Raw genomic sequence first — 24,805 nt, 5'->3', positions numbered from 1 at the left:
GTAGAACAGGACAGTTTCCTGGAGGCGCAACAATCGGTACTGAGTCCCCCTGTTGTGTTTGTGTGCCAGCTGGGACAACACCAGTGAGTGCTGCAAAACGCAATTTGGGTTGTAAGAATCATTTTTACTAAAAGGTGTAGCTTACGCGGATGTGAACCTACGGGGTCTTTCCACTTACCTGAATCTATTTAAAGAGAATTACAGTCGCGGCTGCGTCCATTAAAAATGACAAATAAAATCCAGTTTTACGCAAATAGCGAGGCCATGTTCCAAATAAATCCGGGGCGGCTCATTCTGTCCTTTCATGGACTTCTCCGTTTGTAGCAGCGACTAGCCGACAGCTCAGGCAGGAGAGGAGAAAATTAGAAATCAGGTCATCTTCCCACAAGTCACTGCAGTCCCCTAAGGGACCTCAAAATACATCCAAACGGTTTCCCCTCACCACAGATCAGAGAAGGCACATGCAAAAGTCAAAAAAACCTTTCTAACTGATACATTGGAGGAGAGACACACACACACACTCCTGGCTGGACACTCCTGTGTGTATGAGTGGGTCAGGTCCATGAGCATATTTTCTCAGGGTGCCATAGCAATAATTGGTTATGTGTGCAGGTTGAGCGTATAAAGGACATATTAAAAATTGATGTTTGCTAATTGACACTCCTAAAAGTCCAAACTGACAGTAACCCATAAGGGTCTGAGGTAAATTGCCTGCTACATTGCTGCCTACACGCAGAACTGTCTGCCAGACTTCAGCCCTCTCAGACTTTTCACCATTGCATTATCATCCATAAAGAGCTGTACTTAAAACCCCATTAGAGCAAGAGAAGGGCAAGGCTTTCATCGCTGAGTAGTAGCACTCTGCTACAATCAGAATAGACATCTCTAATTCACCTACAACTCACAGAGCAGCACATCCATCACACCATGTACTCAGGAATCACTGAGAATCAATGTGGTGAATGAGCCGTGGTATGAAAAGCAATGTGGGTATAGGTATAGGGCAATAATGAATTACTGTTAGCACGGTGCTTCTGTAAACCAGGTTAAAAAAGTACAAAAGATGAATAATGCATTTAAACGATGTCCTGCTTCTGTTGTATTATTTGATAGCAAATGACATTTACAAAAAGACAGACTAATTGAGGAATGTATGGTTTTTGTAATTACTGCAACATTTCAGTAACCTACTTCCACAATCAAATTAGACCAGGGTCCATTTACACATAAATTAAGATTCCTCTTGTTTGATGCAAACAAATCTGAGGGGCCTTCCTAACAATAAAATGGTAACAGTAGACAAGTAGAGGCATTTACACTTTATAAACAATAAAAATAAGGGTAAACGTTTTACAGGACATTACTGCATCAACATGTAAACATTACTGCGTTATGATTTCAGATGAGATGAGATTCTCGTTCTCTTTTCTTCTTTGGCTTTGATTTCGCCACTGGAGTTACAATCGTTGGAGTCAATGACGGATTCAAGGCTGGATCTAATGCTGGGTTCAGGGAAAGCAGATCCAGTATAGTTGTGTTCTCATTACCTGTTAAAATATGACAACATGAAGGACAGAGACAGAGGAGAGGCGTATACGTATTTTTACTATCTGAGATAAAGGTGCTTACCAATGTTGTCCTCATCACCGCTTGGTTCTGGATCTTGACTGTGGAGAGAAACCCGGGCCAAGGCTGCCAGCTCAGTTATGAAGTTTTCTTCTGCCTCCTAATGGACACAGCAACACAGTGCTTACAGACAATAACTAGGCAGGCTTGTAAATCAATTCATAAACCCATTATCAGGTTGAGAAGTACAAAAGACAGGAAACATACTAACCAGCAGCTGTGCTTTAATCCTCTTCATGGTCTGATCCTGAGCTACTTTCTTCCGCCTTAGTTCCTCGCATATTGCTTCCTGTTCCAGATCACATTGCTCCAACAACTTCCTCTTGTGGAGTTCAACCCTGACACACAAGAAAAACAAAGTAACAACCCAAATTATTTGTATTTAATGTACTTAAGACTCACACAAGTGTGTAGTGCAGAAAGGCAGTGCAGTGTGTGGTTGTTGTACCTCTGTTGAAACTCGGCAGAGGTGGGTTTCTTGCCCCAGTTCACCAGCTCCCTCAGCAAGGATCTGCTCAGCTGACTGCTGCTCTCTTGTTTCTCATTTAACTCTGAGGGGAAGGTTTCCAACAGTAAATGAGATGAATAATTCAGTTAAATAGTAAATTAACAATTCACAGTCAGTTATGACCCAAGTCTAACAAAATCATAGTAATGACTGAACTATTACAAATATTTTTCCTATGATTTACAAATGAAATATATATGTATATGCTGTATATGTAGCATCAATTTGTGTCATATTTAATCAAACTCAGAGTTTACACAGATCTGGACATGTGCAACTGATTGTCATCTCACCCTGGTTTATGTTTGACTGATCCTGCTGTAATTTGTTGATAATGTCCCGTAGATGTGAATGGTAGCTTTGGACCAGAGCAGTGAGAGAATCTTTGGTCACGTACACACTCTCCGAGGCAGCCTCTGTCAGGTGGTGCTAATGAGGAAAAAAATATCTTAGTGATGTACTTAACAAACACACCTAATGCAACAGAGAAAGAAAGTTGCTTATAATTTACGAGAGCTTAATACAGTAATAATAACCCAACCCAGACCCTACCTTTAAGCCATCCTCTTCTTTGGGAGAGGTCTGTGACTCAGACTCAGTCTCCATCATCTTTTGGATGGCATGGCTGAGGGCGTTTCCCAGCACCAGCTGTGCATGACTCTGAAGAAGCTCCGTCCCCGTCTCCAGTTCAGACAGGAACTCCTGCTGGAAGCTGTGGCCCACCAACTGACTCTCTGGACCCAGATGCCTCTCTGCTAGGCTGGCACTGCTATTCTGTGTTTGGTACGGTACAGGACGACAACAGTGTTCAATATGCTTATAACTTCAGCTACTGCTATAGTCAACAGGAGGAAACATACTGAACCAGAGGTTTGTAAAGGTTTTGTTTTGTGGTGCTTAAACATGTATTAATACAAGAATACATTTTTCCCACCTTCAGAGTTGAATTGACACAGGACTGGCTCTTACTGGGATCCTCCATCAGCACAGCTCTAAAATCAGTCTGAGAGAGTGCCTTCAGCTTGGACAGCCTCATCTCCTTCAGCATGTGCAGACAGAAGTGCCTGACCACAAAGTACCTCTGTACCGCCGCAAGCAGGTGCTCATGTTTCTTCTCTATCAAACTCCCCACTTGGCTGAGAAGAAGATCAGATTGCATTTTTCTGAGTAAGTCGTAATAATTGATTTAGATACTGCATAAGTGCATTTTGCCACATAGAAGAAAGCTTTGTTGTAAAACTGTTGTTATCATTGGCACCCTCAATATGCCATGCATACTTTTTGAGAGAGGTCTTCTAATCTCACCTGTTGAGTGTGTAGCCCTGTCTGGCCACCATGGCATGGAGGATCTTCATCTGTTGTTCACTCAGATGTTTGAGACAGGCCTGCACCAGTACCATCTCCTCACTCCACACCTACAGAAAAAAAGAGGCTCTCTTAGAAACAATGGAATGTTTAATACTAATATCTAATGACCTTGGATTTATGAGACATGAAACACTGTTTACAAGTGAAAAACGTATTATTGATCCAGCAGATGGTTTCTACCTGTCCATCTTTTTCCAGCTGAGCCCTCACATCCTCCAGTTGCATCTTGATAGTGCACTCTGCCTGCTGAAGCTGTGGAACCAGCTCCTGTTCCAGATCCAGCCACAGCTCCTCACAGCGCTCAGCAGGGAGCTTTGACTGGGCACGGACGGAAGTGAGAAAGACGCCCTTGGCTAGCTCTCCAAGCCTCTTTGACCAGCACAAATGGAGTTTCTGAACATATAAAAACAAGAAAAAGAACATAAGAAGAATGGAAATACATATACACATAAAAAAATATAGTAATCAATTGTTTACCTTCCAATGGTCAGAGAGGGTTTCAGCCACCCTGTTGTCCTGCTGCAGCTCCAAGTCAGCAATCTGCTGCCTGTGTTTCATCAGCAGCTCCTGGTACGCCTGGAGGAAAGGTTACAGCTCAGATGTAGATACCTGTGGATCTACATGTGCTGTAGGTTTTATCTACCTTATCTGTCTTTTCTTCTACATATGTACATATGTAATCACCAATAGTAAAGCTAAGAGTAGAGAAGAGCCAACAAAGACAATTATGAACCAGGAAGCATTTGCTTGGCCTATTTATCATGTAACACTAATCCCTGATCTACATACTGAAGTAAGGGGGTGGCAAAATGTTCTGACCTTGGTGAGCTGCTGCAGGTCACCGTGAGTCTGTCTTAGTTCCAGTGCACGGCTCTTCTCCTTGGTCTGGCACCTCAAAAGCTTCTTCCGCTTGGACTCCATTCTGTTGCACTTGTCATTCACCAGCTCCTTTGTCTTCCTTGTGCACTCTGGAACGTGATCAATAAACTTTTGAAGCTGGACAACATTTTCAAAATATTGTCAGTTTGTAAACCCAGCTGGATGACTATGGTATAGATCAGTGATTCCCAACCTGGGGTCCACGCCCCCCGCACAACTTTGTCTGCTGAGGTTACCAAAATTATTATTTACAAAAATTAAATTTATAAAATCCAATAACACACCCAATTGAGGAAATCAAAACTCTGTACAATCCAAATTGAAACATATTGTTTGGTCCACATTTAAATCATTAAGCTATTTATACCTATTTAGCGGTATGCGGGTAAAAGGGTGGGGTGTGGGGGCCTACTTCTTGGACACAGGCAGGGGGGCTTCAAGGAAAAAAGGTTGGGAACCACTGGTATAGATTCTATACTTCTTCTAATGTTCTTCTAATAACAAAGTAGTATGTCAGTGATAATATAACTATACAGTTTTTGGAGGATAAAATTGTATCAAAGTGTCATTTTAATGCATTCCACAAGTTGTTATGTGATGCTGAATTGTAATTTACTTTGTCTCTACATGATGCACATCAGCAACCCTTAGAGAGCAGGTTTATGCATGTGGGCAGAATAATAATAATGAGTTTCTTTAAAGACAAAAGAGCAGTCACACCACATACTCAGTTATTAAAGCCCTTGTTGCTACATTGCTATATGGTCTAATGAGGCTACTGATAGTGATAAGGTTGTTGAACCTGCAAACGCTCTATAAAGAATTAGTTTCTTTGATTGTGAGGAAGAGAAATTAAAACATTGCCTTTATTATTGTTTTAAATAGTTAAAAAGATTTGTCACTGTCAATCACCATTTTTACTTAGAGGGACAAGCTGCACTGTTAATTTAAACATGATTAGTGTGCCTTTTATTACACAGTAGATCAGCAGCAACAATCTGTGTCAAGCGTTACAGTATGCTGAAAGAGTCTGGGGTGCTGTAACAGACGTGATATTCTGTGCTGTCCTGAAAGAACCTGACCTTATTTAAGGAGCTAAAGAAGATTCCCAGAAAATGGTCTATTTTGAGAGAGTACGTCATTTAAGTTGGAAAGTAGGCTAGACATTGTCCACTGTTTCTGCCATCAGAAACTATAATGTAAGTAAAAGAAATAGTATAATGTGAGAAAATGACAGAAAAATGGTCAGAATTTGGGTAACTGTCTGAAGACACACATTTTTTTTAATCACCTTGCTTAACAAACTATAAAATCTATTTTCTATTGACCTGATAGTACCAGTGTATTTCCTTAGATAAAACTGAAATCATTCTCACTTCACACGTCTTACCCTCAGTGCACTGCTGAAGGCCGTCAGTCAGACTGGCCTGAACCTCTGAAAGTATCTTTTCCATGTGGCTAAAGGTCAAAACGTCATCGCTCGTCAGCTGCTCCAGTGTTGTGGCTATCAAGCCCTGCCTCAGAGACACTTCCCGCTTTAGCAAGGCAGGTTGGGATTGAAGAAGCCCCGTCAACTCCTCCCACCACAACAACTTCTGTTGGATCCTCTAAGAGAAGTAGAAAAGCAAGACATGGTTCAACTCGAGGAATCTTTAGACGACACAATAAGAAGCAAAATGAATGGTATGCCAACCAGTGACTAGCATTGCTTTACCTTTAGATCAGCTTCTTGTGTGTTCATCAGGTGGTTCTCCAATAACACAAGAGTCTGGATGAGAGAGAGAATAACATCCTGGGCTTCATCTGGAGAAAAAACGCTGGTCTTCTTCAGCAGATGCTGGCACAAGTCCTCCAATTGTTTGCTGAACCGTCTGGACTGTGAAGAAACATAGGAATTCATTTTCTGACCGGTCACTGTAAATAAATGTGGTCAAATAGCCTTGTATTATTAGTATTAGTATAATTGTTAAGTAATTTGCTTTCTGGATTTTTCTCTTCTCTTTTACCACTTGCAGGCCCCGTTCGAGAAGATCTTTCTGAGCTCTCTCTATTTCCTCTAGGAAAGTACAGTCATCATTTTTCTCGCTGGCAGTGAGGTCTGTTGACAACTGTTTCTTCAGCTCATTCAGTTCCTGAAATAACACAACATACGTTCCTATGGTTTAAAATCTAAATGTCAGTGTTGCTATGCACAGTCGATCAAGCCATTTGTTAGTAATAGACATCTGACGCTACCTTTTCTTGCATTTGAAGAATATTCTTGGTGAAGTCAGCATCGTTTTTGTCTTTTGGAAAACGACAGCTGAATATTATTTTCACCATTTGAAGAAAAATCTATAAAAAGGAAAAAAGTAATAATGGAGGATAAAACAACCACTTAAATAAACACACTTTAAAAGGGTCCAGTCTGTAACATTTATGAGGCTCTATGGGCATAAACGGAATAAATAATATTCAAAGGTTTGTTTTCATTAGTGTATAATCACCTGAAAATAAGAATTGCTGTTTTTGTTCCCTTAGCCATGAGTCATTTTTATGTACAGGTGCCGCGGGTCACTTCCTACATGTAATTGCCAACCTTAGAGTTACAATCTACAACTACACCGCTCGATGCCACTAAATCCAACATACTGGACCTCTACGAAATATACTTAATAACTATTTTATTACTGTATTAAAGAGAAATGACAAAAACTCACCAGACATTTTTCTTCCTGAAGCTGGGAGCAATGTTGTTGTATATCCTGCAGGGCCAAACAGTAAAGGCTGATCCTACCTTCAAAACTGCAGACAAAACAAGAGTCTCATCACTTCCAGCAAACCTGGGTCTGTGCATACTTGCTGTAACTTTAAGGTTATGGATTAACGTTTACAGAGTACCGCCTCCTACCCTGGTTGTGTCAGTGTGTGAGGGTAGTGAGAGACCCTGGTGAAGCTCTGGTTCTGCAGGCTCTTGGGGACCAGCGAGGAGGAGATAAACTGACTGCTGTCATCGTTGTCTTGCTCTTGGCTCAGAGAATCTCCATCCGTGGAGGAGGATGACCCCTCGTTAGGCATTGCTGGCAACTTGGAGTGTTCATGTAGAGATGGGTTGGATGCTCCGTCTGCTAAAGGCTGACAGGTACAGCAAAAGATTGCAGGTAAGATTTTAGTTTAATTCCAGTGGCCAATTTGTGAGAGAAGTATAATCATAAACCAGCTAATTGCAACACGCTATAATGACACTCAATCACCCATGAATTGATTTGCAAAAGGCTAGTCAAACTATATATTATACCATTATTTGTGCTTGACAAAAACATACAAGATCTTATAAAAAATCAGTGACCCTGGTCAAAGCCTTTACTTCAGTAGTTTTTTTAAGGAGTCTTATTTTTCTATTATTTTATGTACCTGGCAGAAAGTGCAGCTATTATGTGATAAGCTATATATTTCTGACAGACTTACTCTGTATTTTTGGTTGATGGGATAAACCACCTTTGCTCTGGATGCAAATGCCGCCACATCACTGTTTATGGGTGGCTGCTTCTTCTCCTGGGCAATAAGTAAACAGACATAATAGGTTAGTGGGAAGTTAATAAGTAAACATGTAGCTACAAGAAGTCTCAGACAGTGTGCCACTTGTCTTGGATGTTATACTTTATCATTAGTGGTGCCACTTGGAGCCTCCTTCCTGCTGTTGCTCACACAGTCACTTTGGTTGTTGTCTAATTCCCCATCATCAGGTTCAAACAGCCGCCTCGCATTGTAACCCTGATGGGATGATACATGAGAGAATATGCATCAGGAATGGACAATAACACCTCGATTAAAAGTGATGAAAAAGAGGTTTCGTGTTGTTTGCTTACTTGTCTCGTCAACAGCAAAGGCTTCAGGCAGAAGACGTATAAAAGAGCAGCAGCTAATATACCAGAGAGCCCTCCACACACTGTAGCCACAGTTAACAGTCCTGTGTATATGTGCAGAGACTCGGCGAAACAGACCAACACATCAGTGGCGCATCCCGCTATCAGGGCCTGCTCTGTCATTTCTCTTCAAAGTGCAGCAACACTTCACGTTATTAATGGTAGCAGTTTGTCGGCGACATCAAGCTAGCTAACTTAACGCTGACAAAACTCCAAGAAAAAGTAGCTTCTGGCTCTTTACGATGAAGCTTCTTGCGTTTTAAATGGGTTTTTTTTCCTCCTTATTAGGTTTTACATTTAGAAATATTAGCAACCTACGATTTGCAACCACTTCGTACAGCAAAACATTTTCCCCAAAACGACAAACTTGGTGTATATTTTAGCCAATGAGGAGATTTAAGAAGACCGAGCTGCGTTAAGACAGGAAAGCAAGCCGGAGTTAGGCCGGAAAAGGGCTGAATTTGCCTTCAATATTAAAGCACAAGAATCTTGCGTGGTAGAAAATAAGGGGATGACCCACCATAATAACATTGGCTCAAATGGAGGTGGCATCTATTCGTATTGTCTCTTAGAAAATGTATATATTTTTAGGTGTTTCAATTCCAATGCCCCCTCGAGCTCACCATTGTTGTTTTAATTTGAAAGCCGAGAGCGGAAGCACATGTGTACATTGTTGCTCTTGACGCTCCTTAAGGAGTTTCCCGTTCTCCCAAGTTTTGGAAATGTTTTCCGAAGTTGTGTGCAACGGTGACGATTGTGTTCGTGTTTAAATCTTTGAAAACGCGTCCATTGTTTATCCTGAAAATATTAGCATCCAAGTAAGATGTTGTCGTTCGTCAGAAACGTTGCTACCTTTGATATTTCTCAAGAAAAAAAGGCTGTGGAAAATGTTTTCATCGCGGATTTTAACAGTGACAACATCCAGACACAATGCAGCCCGTTAGCTAGCGGCTCTCCTTGGTGAGGGTGGCACATCAACTTACGAATGCTTCAGGCACACTTTACCGCGAAGAGGGTCACGATATTGTTATTTATCTTGAATATCCAAGTGTCATGTTTGTTTCCACCTCCTTTATATTTGCGTTGGTGTCACAATGTGACCCGGCGTGAGTCTCTGCACGCCGGTGTGCTGGAGTCCAGTGTTGGACGTCTGCCTTGTTATGACGGCACATTTCAGGATGCATCATGGTACACAACACCCCCACAGGAGGTAAGAGGCCTTATGGTAAAGACTTATACTATGCTGAACCTAGAATCCGTGTAACTGTGTAACTTTACTCCTCACTCACTCTTTAGATGAAGGTTTAGTCTCAGTCATCACCTGTAATGATTTTATTGTCTAGCTATGTTTATACAGCAACATATCACATCTCCCTGTTCTGAACTGTATCCTGAAAATTACAGTGATATCATTTATTGTGTTTTATCCCTGAATCTCACTGTATGCTGTCACTGGCTAAAGCTATTTCAGATCTGTGAATAAGTAGTTAACATTAAATGAATAAAACTAACTTAAATGCCCCTTTTCCATTGTAGAGCCTCTGCAGTATCCATGTAATGCAACATGACCCCGGTGGGAAATCATCATTGCTTCAGATGGACGGTGTGTCATTTTCTCTCAATTCACACTATATACAGTAAACCGTCTGTCTGCACAATTGTACATACAACATGATAGCTAAACACTGACTTTATACAGGTTATTTTCTTTCAAATGCTGTACATGTACAGATGATTGAATAGTTTTACAGACTACTATACTAAAATCTTGAGTACACCGGTACATATAAAACTTTAATATGTATGCATATGTGTAAGTATATTCATTTATTTATTGTCAAGTTCAGCATTTTTAAACTGTGCTTTACTCAGGCTTTTCAAGCGCCCTATACTTAACCTGACAGGTACTATGGAAATCAACGGGCCCATGGTTTTGTCTGCAGGGGGGGCACTCTCTTCTTCAGCACCTGCTGGTCCATGGGGACACTCCTTTTACACTTCATTTACCTACATGTCAAACATCTTGCACCTCCGGGGCCGCAGAAGCACACTCACCAGATACAACCCGGGCCACACTCTGCCTCAGGTGTGTTTCTAAGAGTGACTTGTTATCATGGAGTAGGCAGATGTATTATGCAATCCACCATCTCATGTAGATGGTAATTCATGAGATTTTTTATTCTAGTGGATTGTCAAAAGTTGTATGTGTATCATTCATTTTTTGGTAGAAAAATATTGTTGTCTAGTGTATATTTTTCATGTGTATATCTGTTACGTACTGGCAGATTTAAAAAATAAGTATTTTTGGATTATGGAGTGTATGGAGAATCAGCATTCACATACCAAACAAACGATCACATTATTACTTCATATGCTACAGATCATTATTTTATTGGAAGAAACTAATTATACAGTGTGCTGACTGTTTCTCCAGGTTCAGAGTGTGGCACCTCCATCTGCATTTGGGGTCAAATTCCACAAGTGTGCACAGGTACATCAACTTAATTCTTAGAATACAATACATTTGATCTATGTCTACATATTTTGCTTGACCAGTTTTAAACTGCAAATGAACATGCTGAAGACTGTCCAGTGATTCATACTCATGTGGTCCCCAGGTTAAGCGCAACACTGATCCTCCTCAGCTGACATTCTTCCTGCTGATTCACAACATGGGCCCAGTAGGTGGCACTAACCTGTCTCAGGTGGCTATACGGGACTCCATCTCTGGAATAGTACCCCTAAAAACTGAAGGCAAGGTGGTGGAAAGAGGCTACCAGACGTTTGCCATTGATTCACTGTCTGGTATGTCTGGGAGTCAAAATGCTTTTGGAGATGATTGTATTTGTAATATTTGAATTTTCTGCATGGTGCATCCACAATAAGTAACTTTATTGATTTCATTTCTTTAGCTGGATCCCAAGTTATTGTTAATTATACTGCTCACATAAGGAGTCATAAGAACGAAGTCCTTGACCTTCCAGCTTTTCTCACCTTCTCTAACGCCTCACAGGTATTTCTGCTCTTTTTAACTTGAAAAGCAAACTGACAACTTTGTAGTTGCAGTATAATTCGAACATTTTCTGTTTTCTTACCCAGAGTATTTCTTTCTCGACTCCACAGAATGATGTCAGTATGTTTGGTCCGTTAACAGCTAATCTAACGCTGAGAGTGAATTCCACTGACAGGGTAAGTTGCGGAAGTTCCTTAACTGGAAACACACCTGCAGCTTCAGCATTGCATGTTCATTCTTACTTCATAATGGTATCAAATTTGTGGTCACAAAATTTATTTTAATAGAAGTCTGATGTTTCTGCCCACCAATTTAGATTTATCCTAACCATGGGGTCCATTTTGCTGGATTTGTTGTGGGGTTCTTTGTCACGTTGGTGCTGCTGTCACTGGGGTTTCTGGCCATGAACCTGATAGGTCCTAGAACCAGGCTGAACCTTCTTCAGCAAAGGGTATTACGAATTCAAAAAACATCCAAACTGTATAAAGTATTTGAGAATTTTATTTTAATATACATTGCAAATGATTTGTTTCTTCAGAGAAACAGAGGCGATTCAGACCCAGAGTATGCAGACTGCAACATGACTGAGACGGTAAAAGATGAGGCAACATTTGAAGACAAGATGGTGGACACTATGGTGCTGGAGGATCCACAGAACATGTACCAGGCTTTGGAGAAGTGAGTAGACTTCTCAAGGGGGAATTAAATACCCCTACTTAAGGCTTGATATCCTTTAATAGAACAAAAGATATTAAAATCACCACCAAGAGGAGGAAATTTGCAATTCACTGCTTGTGGAAAAAAAGGTATTAACATATAAAATGTATTGCAATGTATTAAACAGAAATTGGAAGTCTTCCCTTTAATTCAATATAGTCAATTTATTTTTAGGTCAGTATCAGTGTCATAAGAAGAACTAAATCAGTAATTGTTCTAATCTCTGATTCCCTCTTAGAATATGGTGGCATTTTCTAATTTAACATTTTTATTTTTATTAATGTTTCACATTGTTATCAAATCCACAAAGGATAACAACTGTTATCAACCTTTTGCAATATATCTCAGCAAATACCCACAACATACAAACTTACCTTGTGTTCTGTACATTTTATCCCCGTAAGCCTTGAAATGTCTACACTGCTGCATGCCACCAATAACCTGGAGGCCACCAGGATTCAGATCTACAAGGATGTGATGTCCTCCCTGCTGAGTGGCCTGCGGTCCCGGGGCCAGGCCAGTGCCCAGGCCCAGCAGAGGTTGCTCAGTGTGCTCCACGGACAGCTTCTGGGCATGGAGGGTCGGCTGAAGGAGGAGCGAGCTGCCCGCATGGCTGCTCTGGCTGGCCGGTGTAACCTGGAGACTCGGGAAGAAATGGAAGCAGAGCACTGTAGAGAAGCTGCTGAGAAGACCCAGGCCGAGCTTCTGTGTCAACATGCAGACCAACAGGTAATGATGATACGTATATTGTTTTGATATTTGCTTTGTTTGTTTTTCTCACTCATGTTAGTTTATTGCATTCATTATATACTATCACTAATCTGTATGTGTTTGTAATGTTACTAGGAGCTCCTGCACTGCAGTGTCCTCCTGGAGAAACTGCACAAGCTGAGCCAGAGTCAACTCCAGCGCATGCTGTTGGTCCGGCATGAAGAAGCCTCGGCGAAGGTCCAGAGGCAGATCATTGAGTGGCGCCGGGTGGAACTGCACAAGATTTTCTCTGAAGAACTGGAGGAGGCCACCAGGATGGGCGAGCTGGAGAAGAGCACAGCCAAGAGCCTGCAGCACTATTACTTTGCCTGTCAAGTGAGCGATCCAAAATATTATTATTTTCTTCTTTTTTTTCAGCAATCTGTATTTGCGGTAATCAGGTGTCCTTCTCTTTTCTATGCAGGATCAGCTAGAGGAGGTGCTGGATGTGGTCGTTGCCAACCAACGCTATGTGCTAGCTGAACGCCATGCACAGAGGAAGTTCTTGGTGCACAGCCTTCACAGCCTCAACAGCCTGATTTCTGACACCTTCTCCAGCACCTCCAGCAATTTGGACAGCTGGTTCACTCACATCAGGAGGTTGGTGCCTATTGTAGTTGCTAGTGATAGCATCATCTGATCATCATTTCACCTTTCACTATTACATTACACTATGCTATAGATGTGGCCAAGTAAGCTTTTATAGTAGTATTAATAAAGTGCCTCTCTTTGTGATATAATGTATAGATTTGCTAAAAAACGTACCTACTATACCACTGAAAATGAAAGGGAACACACTTTCATTATAAAATATTTTACATATCAACTTTTACAAAGAAAAGAAAATATTTTTCGGTCATTTAACAGAAATGTATAATTTATATCAACCTCAGTTTTGCTCTGAACAAAAGCTGGACCAGAGTTTGTGTTTTAACCTGGCATGCTTTCATCTCTCCACCAGAGGGAGCATCATGCCTGAGGAGCAGATAGACCAGCTGCAAGAGAAGGCCCAGAAAGAGCTGGTGATGGTGAGGCAGAGACTGGATGAGGCACTTAGTCAAGAGAGGAGAGCAATGCGCTGTGGACTGATTAAGAAGAGGCGGGAGCTCATCTCTGACATGGTGGGGGGATCATGCTTATTTAGGTTGTTTACTCCAAACACTCGCAAAATGCATCCATTGTGGATTGATACCACAAAACCCTTATATACCTCCTGTAATCCTGCCTCCTGCCTTCTCCAGCTACGGGTCCACAAACAGAGACAGAAGGATCTGTCGGGTCTGTCCAAGGGTCTGGAGGGGAAGATAGATGTATCCCAGCACCTGCTCTGTTGGCAGAACCTACTGACAGCTCACAGTTTGGAGCTAGCAGAGCTCATCAACAACCTGGATGAGGAGGCTGCTGCCGACATCCGCAAGGTGCCACACTAACAGTACAGGCACATTCATCGAATCACTAATCACTTTTAAAGATACATAAAAACACCCACATAAATATCCTCGTCTCGACCCTCTACATGTCCTATAGGTGACCATGCGTGTGATCCAGGGTGCCATAACGGAAGTCAAAGCCATCCAGCCCTCTGCAACGCAAGCTCTGCTAGCACTCTTGCCTCCAGGCGCGCAACGCTCCCTGCTGCAGGTAGAACCAGAGACAGGAGCAGGACAAGCCCAGGGACAAGGAGCAAGTTCTCTCTTGCAGGGTCAGGAAAAGTTGCACCAGGAAGGCAAGGCGGCCTTACGCACCCTGAGCTGCACCAGGGAGGCTCTGCGGGAAGCCATGGAGAGAGAGCTGCAGGAACAGAGGGAGCTCAGGGTGTACTGCAGAGCTTTCTTCAGGTCAGTGACATAATAACATTAGTCATTTCATTTCAGGGAATTCGAACACATGAAAGTTCGTGTGTGTGTGTGTGTGTGTGTGTGTGTTTCTATTAGCCGTGGACTTTCTGGGAGGGGTAGATATAGAATGAAGGAAACAAATATTTTTCAAAATTGAGCACTTCCTGTATAATATGAGACTATTTGACCACCAGTTTAAGACATCAGACAGTGGTATTCTCTATGTGTTTATCAGTCAGTCTTCCTTTTCTCCTTCCATCCCAGTTGTTTGTGTTCGTCCCAGTTGACTCTGTGTGAAGATGACCGGCTCAGGATGAAACTAGAGTTTCAGAAGTGTCTGTCTGTGATGGACCGCTGCCTGGTGCTGCCCCACGCTGTCTCCAGAACCAAACTCCACACCGCTCTGGCAGCTTGGAGAAAGGAGAGCGAGCAACAACTGGTGAACACAGAATCACACATAAGTGAATTTAGTTGTTATGTTCTTAAAACCTCTGTATGCAGGATTAGAAAATGTCTTTGGTTTTGGCTACTGTGAGTAGTAGTAACTGCTAAAAAGTCACAGTGGCAGCAAGGCACACTGCTTCCTCATTGCACTTCTTTTGGTATAATATTTGTGTCGCCTGTTTTATAACTTGTAGCATTCTGTCTGTTTGGATGGATGAATGTACTTTTTTGATCCCAAGTTGGGAACGTCTTTAATTTAGTTATTTTTTGTGTAGTTAATTCTTTGACTTTTATTCTGATTGAAAATGCAGGTGGAACTCTCTGAAATGCTAATGAAGTAAAAGGTCAAAATGATTTCCTTTTCCAAGACATGAGGCAATGCAATTTTCAGTTCTTAGTAGCCTGTAAATCACCAGTTTCATCACAATATGATTTGATTCTCTGGACAACAATGTGATATTTTCTAATTTCACAAAGTCTGCCACGATACAATGATCTGATTTGATCCAGGGGCCTGTGATCAATATGAGACAATATTCTGTGCCCATTTAACAAAATCAGTTAGGCTACATGATGACGAGATAGCTGAGTGTAAGAGGTTTAATTGACAATAGTCAGGGAGCGGAGGGAGAGAGTTAAAACGGTCAGTCAATCCAACAGGGCTGTGTGAAACCGAAAATCATGCCTTACCCTCTCACTGCCTACACAAGGCAAACATTAATGTAGCAGCACAGCCCTACACCTGTAACACTTAACTTGCTTTACAAACGACAAACAAGGAGTTAAAAAAGGCTGATATAAACAAGTATAAAACTCTCTATTGTCGGAAATACACATTTTTAATTGCGGGTACTCTTCCAGTGAAACAGGGAAAAAAAGAGCCTGCAGCAACCAAGTTGTTTCCACAAAGAACTCAGTTAAACCATCGAACACGTCCTCACATCATCATGAAAAACGGAGACGTTGACACAGACATGCCATGGAAATGTCAAAATAAAGGCGTATCTTACCAGTGGATCATTACTATCATAACTATTGACATTATTAAACATAAGAGACAAACGCCAGAATCCCATCCACATCCACAGATATTCATTTACATTAGATTATGTATGTTTTTAGTATAATTAAGTATCATTGATTCTCTTGTAATTATTTGTGTTTGTCACTTTCATGATCTAAATACTTTTTTTGTTTTAAATCTCTTCATGATATGATTGTAATTCAAAGGGAGGAGCCCACATTTATTAAACTACAGCAGGAAATGGTGAATTTAATGATTTCTCAAAAGAATAAGAAATGGAGAATGGCAACCACCAGTGCAAACCACACCATGAGCGGCCTCAATTGTGTGGCCGCTGGACGGCTGCGCATTGTTATTCAGAAATAATAATGGGCTCCACAGAGCGGTTTCATTTCTAATCATCGTAACAGCATGCTTGGAGTTATTTCCCAACCACCTTATGGATATTGTTGTTTTGCAGAGGAATATGCAATCCAAGGGGAAAACCAGTGCAGCCAGACAGAAAGCAGACACATCTGACCTGCTGCTTTTCCAGAAAAGGCTTGAGGACAGAATCCAGCTGTTTGAGAAGCAGACGGAGATGGAGAACGGCGTCATGAACAAAGTAAATCTGTTTTCTTAGTGATCCAATTACCTTTACTATAAGTCACTTTTAAGTGAAACAGTGTATTCATTTTATATTACATCAAATCCTAAGCCTCCAGTAGCAGAAGCGATTCTCCTTGGAGTCAATCAATGCCTTGATTTCACAGAAAGGTTGTTTAAATTCCATACAAGATGTATCCAATACAGTGCATCCATTCTGATATTGGCAGGTGATGGAGGAGATGCAGAGGGAGAGAGAGGATGATCTGCGCTCTCAGGCCGATAGCCTGGCGATGCAGATGGCCACCATCCACTACCAGAAGGCTGAAAGGAGGACCAAAGTCTTGGAGACCTCCAGAGCGATGCTCACACTGCACAATCTGCTCATTCAGCAGCTCAGAGAGAGAAAGAGCTTGGAGAGACAAGACATGGCCCAGAGTATACAGAACCACTACTTGGTAGGCAGCGCTCCAAGTTAACCCCTGAGACTTTCTCTCTAAAATTGTAGATTTTTATTAGTGTAATTTGATTCTACGCTACAGGGACTAGAAGAAGCAGAAGAACAGCTTCAGAAGGAGAAGACAGAGTTGGATGGCCTGCAAATGTACCAGTCCAGAGTTGAGCCAAATCCAATGCAGGGAGAGGAGGAAGGAGAGGAGGAGAGACTGTTTCAGTTGCGGCAGGACTGCAGGATGACGTCCATCCTCCAGGAGGCACTCTACAAGTGTGAATCAGCCGTCACACTGCTGGCTGAAAGGTGAGCTGTCATGTCAGTGTTATCTCAGGAGTAATGAGGAATTTTGTTGAAGGTCATGGGCCGTAAAATTTTACAGTGTTTACGCTCTCTGGTGTTTTCAGGTGGCAAGAAATGACTGCCAACAATCAAGCCATGGAATATTTAAAAGAACAAATGGGGCTCAAGAGACTTTATGCAAACTGTGACCAGGTCTGAATACTTTTTTCAACGTTATATTTAGCAAAAGCCTATTAAGGGAATGGAAAAACACAGGGATATCCTAACTTCTGTGTGCCAGTGGAAGTAGAGAAAAGCTGTACTTAAGGTGGCTGTGTGTCCTGCTCTTCATCGCAGGATCTGGAGTTTGCATCTGGGCTGGTGAAGCAGAGTCAGTTGTCTGTCGAGGTTCTCCTGGAGGCCCTGCGTCTTCTCCTCCCCACCCTGCCTGAAAGTGAACTCCTTTCCATCACTGACGCCCTCTGCCCCAAACAGCACTCGGTTTCATCATCTGCAGAGCAGGAACACTCAGGGTAAGAACCAGGTTCAGGATCTGTCTACTGGCAAACACTCTTCTTGAGGTTACAGTCTAACACTTCTCCATGTATTCTCTTAGCTCAGGCTTTGCTGAAAATGGTGGCAGGACTGGTTTCATACTGACCAGGTCACTGTTATCATTTTACTGTCATGAAACTCAGTGCTTATTAGAGTATTGACTGTTTTGTGTTATATTATTATATATTATAGAATCAGTCCGTTATTACTCATGCATTAATATAATTAGAGTCAAGATTCTGTTATAGTTGGTTGAGGTGGAGCTGGAACTACTTAGTAGGTGGTCACATCAGGTATTAATGGAAACCCAGCAGCCAATCAGAATCGAGTATTCAGCCAGACCATGGGATAAGTAAGGGAAAATGCCCTTCCATTATTATTTTTATTAGTAATGGACAATGTGGAGGTCATGGACACCTTGAAGGGCATTATCCCGTTCATATTATGGTCACTTGCCAAAGAAAGAAAAAAGATAATTATTTTATATTTTCAAGTGTTTTCCAATCCAAATCAAAAGTTTCTTACAAGCTATAACTTCCCAGGTAACACCTGAGGTCCTTCCTAATACCTGGAAAAATCATTGCCATCCCATAAGGTTCTAATGCAGTGGGAATGTTGTTCACTACTCCAGTAAATAGGATGGACCGTAGATACGACTTGGCAACGGGAGATGTTTCTAGTTCCCATCGCTCACAGAGTGCTTTGGCTCAGCTAACCCTTACTCAGTTACATCCCACCACTGTTTTTGGACTGCGACAGAATATCACAATTAGTATCAACACATTCCTCTTCTACTGAAATTGGAGCAAATTGTCTCTCTCTTTCATCAAATTCCCCATCATCATGCAAAAGCTGTCTGGCTCTTTCAACCTGCAAACAAGCTTTTGAGTTTAGCTACCAACAAATGTGCAGAGGCAAACAAAGGCTTTTGTCATGCATCAGTCTCCTAGTTGATCTTGTTTTCTTTTCCCCCTTTTTAAAGGGAAAAAATAATAATTGAAGAACTTGATTACAGTGAAAACCTTTTAGTCCAAAGTGTGCAGCCAGAGTCTCAGCTATTCAAGGGTTCTGTGGTTTTAGAAAGTAGTTTTCTGAGTGAAGTCACTGATTAAATAAAAGCAGCATTTAAACGCAGCAGCTGGCTAAAACAAACCCATCTCCAAGCATTGTCTTCAATCTGAACAACATATACTGTTTGAACACGGTTCCACAAGGGTCCTTTTCCCCGAGCCAAGATGGAGAGATAAATGATTTTACTCATCATTTAATTTCCTTCTCTTCCTGATACACTGGAACACTCTGGCTCCCGCAGAGTTTGGATTATTTTGCTGATGAATAATGTCTCATGCAGGAGGCCTCTTTGGATCTGGGCTGTCTGGCCAAAGGACAAAGGAATTAAAGTGCTCAGTTTGGAACAAAATGCACAACATGTGTTTTTCTTTTCTTTTTCAGATCTTTTGTTTTGGCTTTTTGTTTTCGGAATGGAGTTTATCCGTACCTCTAAGTCAAATAAACAGTAGCCTGTTTCAAATATGTAGCTAACATTTAATTAAAGAAAAAGAATTTGAGAAGGTTAATTGACTGGATTGTTGATACATCACATATTTTAATGTTGAAACACAAAATAAAACACAAAAACTAAAGTTAAAGAGGACATAAAATGTACCTCTTGCCTACCTCGATTAAACAGCCATGTTTGAGAAAACGGTCTATGTAAGTTAGCATTTATGTTAACATATACAACTAAACATTCAGACCAAATGTCCGGCATATCTCCCTTGCTCTGGGCAAACATTAAACACTTCTAATATATCAAGTTATAGTTATCTCAAGAAAAGGCTCCTTTTGCATCCGTTAGTTTACAGTATGTTGCCTCCCATTTTGAGCATTTATTCTGCTCTGTTTAAAATTTCCAGGTAAGTGTGGTCAGAGTTAGTGCTTTTAGCATCTGTTCCATGTATAATCAATCACCAGTAATCTGTGAAATACCCTGAATGCAATGAAATAACATCTGTTAGCTCCACTGACAAAAATGGGTTTTTCCATCCTGCTTTTGTGAACATTCATTCAGGTAACAGACACTGTACTTTATGTGTGAACGATGCACATGACTTACTGTAGGAACAGGAAGAAAAAAAGCCATGTGATATTTTTGCTGTTGGAATTATTTATTTATTACTTTGACAGGCCTAACATGCTGTACCCTACTAAGAAAGAGATTAAATATTTAATCTCTTATACTTTCATTTAAAGGATCACAAAGCTCCCCCTCTAAACTAATGAAAAGTTATGAAAGCGTGTCAGATAGCCAGGAATCCTTGACCATTTTTTAATCAAAGCCAAAGCAGAGATTGTATCGCAGTTACCAGCTTTATAACATATTGATGACTTTTTGACCAGGTGTGCCGGAGGGTTGAACAGACTTCTTCCTGTCAAACTGAGAGAAGACGTGGTACATAAAAATATGCTAAATATGCCGAGCTGCACTGTGGAAAGAGAGAGGTGAGTGCTACTCTACTAGCTGCTATATTAAGACTTGATGTTACACAACCATCAAGGCTAATTTGCAGGTCAGCGGCCATCAACATCATAGACAAATCCTTTATTGATGTGTAATATGGCTTTCATCAGTTACATGGCTTGGCTGCGGTGGCCACATGCATGAGGTAAGCACTCCAGTCCCGCTAACAACAGCTCCTTTGTCCTCCAGATCTCACAGACTCCAGGAAAGGAGGCAAAGTCTGATGGAAAAACTGCTCCCCAGATCCTGTCTCCCGGTTCCAAGGGATGTTGCACCACTATTGGTCGAAGAGAAAGGAAAGGAAGACAGTTTTACTAAAGCACAGCAGCCAGTTTATAAACCAACCATGACTGAAAGCACGGTCACACAGCAGCACAGTGACACTGCAAAAGAAAGGGCTGCGGACACCGTGAATGAATCGTTACACAACAGAGCAGAGGACTACAGGGTGCCTGCCCCTGCCAGCACTGCAGCGGGTGTCCCCGCCACTGGAGACCGGTTGTTTGTGTTTCGAGATCCACCTGAGTCATGTGACCGCGTGGACGCTCCTAAAAGAAAAAGGAAAAAGAACTTCCTTAATCTGAAGAAAGGCTCTGTGGCTCCAACAAACCTACCTTGAGACTTACATTGTTTTTTTTGCAGGTTTTTTTTTATGATTATGGTACTTTATTATGATACATGATAAAACTAAAATTCAGAATAAACCAATAGTTTTGCTATGCAGCAAAAATGTGCTTATTCTAAATGTATGTAGCATCTGGCTTTGTTTTTAAGTAAAGGCAGCTGACTTGTTTCCGGGGTTGTTTCCTTGCTTCACATTGTTAACAGGGAATTGCAAGATCATACAAAGGTGGTTGACAAACAGTTCAAACATGATTTCCAATGGTCTTGTCTTGATGGGAATCTTTAAAATGGGAAAAGGCCACTGAAGTACAGGTTTACTGAAAAGGTTACAGTTTAAAGATTTTTTGGGGGGAAGAGAACAGCTAAAGGTCCCTTGCTGTTGTATCAGTGTGCCCTCCTAAACATTAGTGTCAAACACGTTTATTATTCATGTCCAGATATTGGGCGAGTTACTGTGTTTTTGTGGTTTGATTTGAGGATTGTATACCTCCCGACACACTCAAGACACACAGCTTCATTAAATGTTGAAACTTCCATGTGCAGCAGTTTAAATTCCTTCAGTAAAATGAACATTTTTATATTGCTGGAAACTCTTGGTTCCCACTTGATCTTGTTTTTTTTTTTAAATAGTTGACTCCAATTTGTTTTTAATAGCTGCCAGTAATATCTTCTTTTTAGCTATTGCCAAGTCACAAAATTGTGGCCAAAAAAAAAAATGTTGCAAAACATTTTGGCCGTGTTATCAGCAGGAGAAGCTCAATCATCTCTGGTATTTTGGAGCTTGCATGAACAGATTCGCTCTCCAAAACACAGCAGACCCCAAATGTTTCCCTCAACCTCGCTGCGCTTCCACGTCATCGTCCATCATTTTCTCGCCCCCTCTCTCTCTGTAACCCAAATCCTTAAAACTGCTGCAAGTCCTCCTCGTTACTATTTGAAACGGCGTTGAGTGAGCAGCTGGAAGCCGTCCTGAGCAGCGTTATATATCCGACATGAGGCTGGGACTCGCCGCTCTGCTGTGTTTCTTCAGCTTCGTGTGGCCGTCGGACTGCGCGCCTCCGACCTGCTACTCCAGAGCAGTCAGCCTGAGCAAAGAAGTCATGGCTCTGCTGGAGAAAATACACACGTACCCTCGCACGGTGAGCGCTTTGGCGTCGGTTGCGTGCTCCCGTTTTGCAGACAAGGCTGTGTTAAGCATTTCTGACTGATGCTCTGTTTTGTGTGCTCTAATGATGATGGTGTTTGTCGGGTTGCAGAAAACGTGCGCTGAGGTCCTACCGGTGATCTTCATTGATGTGCATGTAAGTCTCAAACAATGGGGTATGATGTGGGGTGCTGAAAGTGATTATGTGGGGTGCTGAAAGTGATTATGTGGGGTTGTTTGATAGTTGTTGTTTTTTTACACAGATTTTCCCGCACTGATCAACCATTGTTGGTAATTCCAGTTAGATATTCAGATTTAATTTTTCAGTCCACTTTTTCCATGTCCATTCACTAACCTAAAGTCTCTTATTAGCTTTAAATTTGGATGCACTGCACATTTTCTTTTCCAGAAAAAGCAGGACTGTGTGAAAATAAAGATTTGTTTCAAGTGAATAGTTGCTTTCAAGAGTTATAATGGATTATTATAGGTTTTTCTAGAAAAGAAAAATTTTTACTAGAATTGTGAATGTCAAATATAATGTCTCATTCCCCAACAGTAACACAACTAAGCAGTATAATCTATGAGGTCTCTGGTGAAACTGACAGCTCTGTGAGCTCACAGCAGCATCATATAACACAGGCAAAATTTGATGAAGAGCAACAGCACAGAGTAACTTTTACTCTGGTTTCACTCAAATCAAAACATGCCACTGTTCCTGTCTGAGTTCATGGGGATGAAGGGTCAACAGCAAGCATCATAACCGATTAATATTACAGGCAACTAATTAGTGAACTCAGTATTTCCCATGAAGAAGAATGGGACATAGCCAAATATTATGCACAAAAAAGCATGCAGTGTGGGGTAACAGCCAAGTGTAACAGACTAATTTGTACATAACAAGCAGGGTTTGGTCAACGAGAGAGACCAATTGGTTCAACACGTTGGCAGAATAAGCCCAGTTAGATAAGAGCTGTTCCTTTCACTCTCACTGATGCTTAGTTCAATGCAAAATCAGTCAAACCAGTGCATGTACTGTGTTCTCTGTGACAAAATCTTACCTGAGCTAATGAGAATATTTGAGTACCCTAGATTCAGAAAAGTGTCAATTCAGCTGAGTTAACTTGTCCTGCAGGGGCTTACAGTCTGTAAATACTGTCATGTAAAAGCAAAGTTTTATCTTTTTAGAACTCCTGCATCACAACCAAACTGCGTGACTTTCTCTACGTGGTGCTGAACCATCCTAGCCCGTCCTGCAGAGAGCGTCCCAGAATGGTGCTGCTGAAACGTAAAATCCAGAACTTGTACTCCATCATCACCAGAATTTGTTATCGAGTAAGAACATCGAAAACATCTGCACTATTTCTCACGTCAAGAATCCTGTTTATAAGCTTGAGTGGCGTGACCACTTACTTACATACATGTCTGTGTTTGGTTCGCAGGACCTGGTGTTTTTCGTAGATGACTGTGATGCTATTGATACTGGACACAGTAGCCCTTACTTTGCAGAGGACAGGCTTCAGCTACTGCAAGAGGAGAGATGAGCAACACACAGAGCAGATGACTGTTGGTGTCTTACATTCATAAAAACACATCAGCAATATGTAGAATGGTAAAGCATGCTGTATACACACCACAGCTTGCACTGCATTAGATGCATCGTAAGCAACACACACACAGTGCTGTTTCATGTCGTACCTAGTTGGCTCTGTGTTAGCCGCAGACTCATGTTAGTGGACATTTGTGGCTATATTCCAGCCAGGAGTGTAGAACTTTCCACAGGAAATTTGCTGAATGCCAACCATGCCGAAGAAAACCTTGAAATAATAAACCAATAAGAGTTGCTTGTGAACCGGGCTTAACCGCTGCTTACTTACTAGGGCTGATCAAAGCTTCATGTGTCATTAAGAGAAATATGTTGTGTTGCCATAACCCTTGGTCTGACTGACATGTCTTAAAGGAGCACTGTACAGCATTTTGTAAAACATGGTAGTTGAAAATGTTATGTAAGGAAAACTTCCTCGCACTCGGTTGTACAGTGTGTCCCTTCAGAATTTTCTCACATAGAACTTTTTTTAAAACTTTATTTTATACTAAAGATGTTAGGACAGTGCTGCTGCTTGTACTGAATATGAAAATAATAGAGCCATCACTGTCATAGACATATTAGAAACATGCCTGTTTGTATGTATACTTAATGACAATCTATATATGTCTCACACTATGTAATAAAACTTTATGTATCAATTTGTTCTATGAAGTCATTTCCAACATGTCTGCCAGTTGATTCTGGAAAGTACTACACAAACTACTGAGACCGAACTGGCTCATGTCCAGTCTGTGAATCAGCATGATGTCCTTTTCCTGAATTTTCTAACATGAGTGAGGTTATTTTCACTCTGACACTCTTTTTCACTCAGCATGTGAAAATTACTGATTATTTTTATTTTATAGAAACAGTACAGTCCCCATTCTCTTATATACAAATTATATCAAATATTAATTTATAATTTTATTTTACTGTTGGAGATCTCTGGACAAGTAATGGCGCAGTTGCCATTATTTTGAGAACAG

The 24,805-nt window shown here is 41.3% G+C and overlaps 3 protein-coding genes across 4 annotated transcripts; 2 read left to right on the top strand and 1 right to left on the bottom strand.

The window, feature by feature from the left end:
• Nucleotides 1–1,304: 1,304 nt before the first annotated feature.
• Nucleotides 1,305–8,688, bottom strand: LOC118328376 (ellis-van Creveld syndrome protein-like). Its single transcript, XM_035662078.1, has 20 exons — nt 8,230–8,688; nt 8,021–8,134; nt 7,829–7,915; nt 7,272–7,495; nt 7,081–7,165; nt 6,617–6,715; nt 6,388–6,513; nt 6,096–6,257; nt 5,772–5,988; nt 4,322–4,470; nt 3,980–4,078; nt 3,683–3,895; nt 3,440–3,549; nt 3,069–3,270; nt 2,687–2,908; nt 2,428–2,563; nt 2,075–2,177; nt 1,838–1,964; nt 1,630–1,726; nt 1,305–1,547 (listed from the first exon to the last, which is right to left on the bottom strand). Exons 1-20 carry the CDS (start codon nt 8,407–8,409, stop codon nt 1,399–1,401), a joined length of 2,901 nt encoding a protein of 966 aa, XP_035517971.1. The 5' UTR covers nt 8,410–8,688; the 3' UTR covers nt 1,305–1,398.
• A 324-nt stretch (nt 8,689–9,012) lies between these two features.
• On the top strand, nt 9,013–21,259 carry LOC118328375 (limbin-like). Of its 2 annotated transcripts, none has more exons than XM_035662077.1 (23): nt 9,013–9,496; nt 9,823–9,889; nt 10,230–10,372; nt 10,721–10,777; nt 10,905–11,091; nt 11,199–11,299; nt 11,410–11,475; nt 11,616–11,750; nt 11,838–11,977; nt 12,421–12,745; nt 12,863–13,102; nt 13,191–13,366; nt 13,728–13,887; nt 14,008–14,184; nt 14,294–14,604; nt 14,869–15,043; nt 16,533–16,676; nt 16,888–17,115; nt 17,200–17,414; nt 17,516–17,603; nt 17,748–17,923; nt 20,346–20,447; nt 20,656–21,259. In XM_035662077.1, the coding sequence occupies exons 1-23, from the start codon at nt 9,272–9,274 to the stop codon at nt 21,083–21,085; spliced, it is 4,068 nt and encodes a 1,355-aa protein (XP_035517970.1). In that variant the 5' UTR covers nt 9,013–9,271; the 3' UTR covers nt 21,086–21,259. The 2 variants fall into 2 exon arrangements, with proteins under 2 accessions (XP_035517970.1, XP_035517969.1); XM_035662076.1 differs by having other exon boundaries at nt 10,191–10,372.
• A 599-nt stretch (nt 21,260–21,858) lies between these two features.
• Nucleotides 21,859–24,478, top strand: LOC118328374 (cytokine-like protein 1). Its single transcript, XM_035662075.1, has 4 exons — nt 21,859–22,229; nt 22,347–22,391; nt 23,420–23,566; nt 23,674–24,478. The coding sequence occupies exons 1-4, from the start codon at nt 22,083–22,085 to the stop codon at nt 23,773–23,775; spliced, it is 441 nt and encodes a 146-aa protein (XP_035517968.1). The 5' UTR covers nt 21,859–22,082; the 3' UTR covers nt 23,776–24,478.
• The last annotated feature ends 327 nt before the right edge of the window (nt 24,479–24,805 follow it).

Source organism: Morone saxatilis, unplaced genomic scaffold (genome assembly GCF_004916995.1).
Source record: "Morone saxatilis isolate NCDOM2014 unplaced genomic scaffold, NCSU_SB_2.0 Contig18, whole genome shotgun sequence".
NCBI lineage: Eukaryota > Metazoa > Chordata > Actinopteri > Moronidae > Morone > Morone saxatilis.
This window is presented reverse-complemented; position numbering and strand designations above follow the sequence as displayed.